A 5,000-nucleotide genomic window follows, 5' to 3' on the forward strand; every position below is an offset into this window, starting at 1 on the left:
ATAGATGACTGTTATCTAGAGACTATAGATGACTGTTATCTAGAGACCATAGATGACTGTTATCTAGAGACTATAGATGACTGTTATCTAGAGACCATAGATGACTGTTATCTAGAGACTATAGATGACTGTTATCTAGAGACTATAAATGACTGTTATCTAGAGACTATAGATGACTGTTATCTAGAGACCATAGATGACTGTTATCTAGAGACCATAGATGACTGTTATCTAGAGACTATAGATGACTGTTATCTAGAGACCATAGATGACTGTTATCTAGCTGGACAGAGTGAAGAGACTATAGATGACTGTTATCTAGAGACTATAGATGACTGTTATCTAGAGACTATAAATGACTGTTATCTAGAGACTATAGATGACTTATCTAGAGACCATAGATGACCGTTATCTAGAGACTATAGATGACTGTAAATTACTGTTATCTAGAGACTATAAATTACTCTTATCTAGAGACCATAAATTACTGTTATCTAGAGACTATAAATGACTCTTATCTAGCTGGACAGAGTGAAGAGACTATAGATGACTGTTATCTAGAGACTATAGATGACTGTTATCTAGAAACTATAAATGACTGTTATCTAGAGACTATAAATGACTGTTATCTAGAGACCATAGATGACTGTTATCTAGAGACTATAGATGACTGTTATCTAGAGACCATAGATGACTGTTATCTAGAGACTATAGATGACTGTTATCTAGAGACCATAGATGACTGTTATCTAGAGACTATAGATGACTGTTATCTAGAGACCATAGATGACTGTTATCTAGAGACTATAGATGACTGTAAATGACTGTTATCTAGAGACTATAGATGACTGTTATCTTGAGACCATAGATGACTGTTATCTAGAGACTATAGATGACTGTTATCTAGAGACCATAGATGACTGTTATCTAGAGACCATAGATGACTGTTATCTAGAGACTATAGATGACTGTTATCTAGCGACCATAGATGACTGTTATCTAGAGACTATAGATGACTGTAAATGACTGTTATCTAGAGACTATAAATGACTGTTATCTAGAGACCATAGATGACTGTTATCTAGAGACTATAGATGACTGTTATCTAGAAACTATAAATGACTGTTATCTAGAGACTATAGATGACTGTTATCTAGAGACCATAGATGACTGTTATCTAGAGACTATAGATGACTGTTATCTAGAGACTATAGATGACTGTTATCTAGAGACTATAGATGACTGTTATCTAGAGACTATAGATGACTGTTATCTAGCGACCATAGATGACTGTTATCTAGAGACTATAGATGACTGTTATCTAGCGACCATAGATGACTGTTATCTAGAGACTATAGATGACTGTAAATGACTGTTATCTAGAGACTATAAATGACTGTTATCTAGAGACCATAGATGACTGTTATCTAGAAACCATAGATGACTGTTATCTAGAGACCATAGATGACTGTTATCTAGGGACCATAGATGACTGTTATCTAGAGACTATAGATGACTGTTATCTAGCGACCATAGATGACTGTTATCTAGCTGGACAGAGTGAAGAGACTATAGATGACTGTTATCTGGCTGGACAGAGTGAAGAGACTATAGATGACTGTTATCTAGAGACCATAAATGACTGTTATCTAGAGACTATAGATGACTGTTATCTGGCTGGACAGAGTGAAGAGACTATAGATGACTGTTATCTAGAAACTATAAATGACTGTTATCTAGAGACTATAGATGATTGTTATCTAGAGACTATAGATGACTGTTATCTAGAAACTATAAATGACTGTTATCTAGAGACTATAGATGATTGTTATCTAGAGACTATAGATGATTGTCATCTAGAGACTATAAATGACTGTTATCTAGAGACTATAGATGACTGTTATCTAGAGACCATAGATGACTGTTATCTAGAGACTATAAATGACTGTTATCTGGCTGGACAGAGTGAAGAGACTATAGATTACTGTTATCTAGAGACTATAAATGACTGTTATCTAGAGACTATAGATGACTGTTATCTAGCGACCATAGATGACTGTTATCTAGAGACTATAGATGACTGTTATCTAGCGACCATAGATGACTGTTATCTAGAGACTATAGATGACTGTAAATGACTGTTATCTAGAGACTATAAATGACTGTTATCTAGAGACCATAGATGACTGTTATCTAGAGACCATAGATGACTGTTATCTAGAGACCATAGATGACTGTTATCTAGGGACCATAGATGACTGTTATCTAGAGACTATAGATGACTGTTATCTAGCGACCATAGATGACTGTTATCTAGCTGGACAGAGTGAAGAGACTATAGATGACTGTTATCTGGCTGGACAGAGTGAAGAGACTATAGATGACTGTTATCTAGAGACCATAAATGACTGTTATCTAGAGACTATAGATGACTGTTATCTGGCTGGACAGAGTGAAGAGACTATAGATGACTGTTATCTAGAAACTATAAATGACTGTTATCTAGAGACTATAGATGATTGTTATCTAGAGACTATAGATGACTGTTATCTAGAAACTATAAATGACTGTTATCTAGAGACTATAGATGATTGTTATCTAGAGACTATAGATGATTGTCATCTAGAGACTATAAATGACTGTTATCTAGAGACTATAGATGACTGTTATCTAGAGACCATAGATGACTGTTATCTAGAGACTATAAATGACTGTTATCTGGCTGGACAGAGTGAAGAGACTATAGATTACTGTTATCTAGAGACTATAAATGACTGTTATCTAGAGACTATAGATGACTGTTATCTAGAGACCATAGATGACTGTTATCTAGAGACTATAAATGACTGTTATCTAGAGACTATAGATGACTGTTATCTAGCTGGACAGAGCGAAGAGACTATAAATATAGATCCATTATATTTTCTATACAGTTTCCGTTTTGGTTTCAGTTATTTCAGTGTCGACAAAACAAATAGATCAACAAACCACCCGCAGGCCTTAATCCCAGCACTATTCCATGATGCATCAGTAGACAAGCCCCCTTTGTCGTGTTCGTCCCAGCAGGAAGTGAGGTAATAATGATTGACGGACAGGTCAATAATAGTCTCCCGCCCCGTCGTTAACCTCTTCTGGGACAGATTAAAGGAATGTCAATACGGACACAGCGTGCCGACACCATTAGTTTCCCTATTAGCGACCACATATCTATCATACTGAAACACAGAGTAGGTTATCTCTACAACCCTCAACCACATCTCTATCATACTGAAACACAGAGTAGGTTATCTCTACAACCCTCAACCACATTTCTATCATACTGAAACACAGAGTAGGTTATCTCTACAACCCTCAACCACATTTCTATCATACTGAAACACAGAGTAGGTTATCTCTACAACCCTCAACCACATCTCTATCATACTGAAACACAGAGTAGGTTATCTCTACAATCCTCAACCACATATCTATCATACTACTGAAACACAGAGTAGGTTATCTCTACAATCCACAACCACATCTCTATCATACTGAAACACAGAGTAGGTTATCTCTACAACCCTCAACCACATATCTATCATACTGAAACACAGAGTAGGTTATCTCTACAACCCTCAACCACATCTCTATCATACTACTGAAACACAGAGTAGGTTATCTCTACAATCCACAACCACATCTCTATCATACTGAAACACAGAGTAGGTTATCTCTACAACCCTCAACCACATTTCTATCATACTGAATCACAGAGTAGGTTATCTCTACAACCCTCAACCACATCTCTATCATACTACTGAAACACAGAGTAGGTTATCTCTACAATCCACAACCACATCTCTATCATACTGAAACACAGAGTAGGTTATCTCTACAACCCTCAACCACATATCTATCATACTGAAACACAGAGTAGGTTATCTCTACAACCCTCAACCACATCTCTATCATACTGAAACACAGAGTAGGTTATCTCTACAACCCTCAACCACATCTCTATCATACTGAAACACAGAGTAGGTTATCTCTACAACCCTCAACCACATCTCTATCATACTACTGGAATCACAGGCTAGGTTTCTACAACCCAGAACCACATCTCTATCATTCTGAAACACAGAGTAGGTTATCTCTACAACCCTCAACCACATCTAGACAACACGGTGAACAATTTGCCGATGTGCCCTTGAGCAAGGCAATTAACCCTCATTTTCTCCAGGGGCACAGTACTACTATGGCTGACCTTGTAAAACAACACATTTCACTGCATCTGCCCGGTGTATGTGACAATACCTCAATCTGCTGCGGCGAGAAGAGATCCCCTCTCATCTGCTTCCTCAGGAAATCCCGCCCTCCTGGACCATGGCCATTGGCTAGAGGAGACTCCTGGAGGGCTGTGGAGAGAGAGAGGGGTTAGAAAGAGACAGAAACAGAGAGAGAGACACAGAGACAGAAACAGAGAGAGAGACAGAGAGAGACAGAGACAGAAACAGAGAGAGAGAGAGAGAGACAGAGAGAGAGACACAGAGACAGAAACAGAGAGAGAGAGAGACAGAGAGAGACAGAGACAGAGAGAGAGAGAGAGAGAGAGAGAGAGACAGAGAGAGAGAGAGAGAGAGAGAGAGAGAGAGACAGAGAGAGACAGAGAGAGAGAGAGAGACAGAGAGAGAGCGACACAGAGACAGAGAGAGACAGAGAGAGAGAGAGAGAGAGAGACAGAGAGAGAGAGAGAGAGAGAGAGAGAGAGAGAGAGAGAGAGAGAGAGAGAGAGAGAGAGAGAGAGAGAGAGAGAGAGAGAGAGAGAGAGAGAGAGAGAGAGAGAGAGAGACAGAGCGAGAGCGACACAGAGACAGAGAGACAGAGACAGAGAGAGAGACAGAGAGAGACAGAGAGAGAGAGGCAGAGAGAGAGAGAGAGAGAGAGAGAGAGACACAGAGACAGAGAGAGAGAGAGAGAGAGAGACAGAGAGAGACACAGAGAGAGAGAGAGAGAGACAGAGA

The 5,000-nt window shown here is 38.9% G+C and overlaps 1 protein-coding gene across 1 annotated transcript in view; it reads right to left on the reverse strand.

The window, feature by feature from the left end:
- pax5 (paired box 5) overlaps positions 1-5,000 on the reverse strand; it is a 115,113-nt gene that overhangs the window by 33,796 nt on the left and 76,317 nt on the right. The window contains 1 exon segment of the mRNA XM_042316263.1: positions 4,294-4,394. Coding sequence (XP_042172197.1) covers positions 4,294-4,394 — 101 coding nt within the window.

The sequence above is a fragment of the Oncorhynchus tshawytscha genome, unplaced genomic scaffold, assembly GCF_018296145.1.
Source record: "Oncorhynchus tshawytscha isolate Ot180627B unplaced genomic scaffold, Otsh_v2.0 Un_contig_3315_pilon_pilon, whole genome shotgun sequence".
NCBI classification, from domain to species: Eukaryota; Metazoa; Chordata; class Actinopteri; order Salmoniformes; family Salmonidae; genus Oncorhynchus; species Oncorhynchus tshawytscha.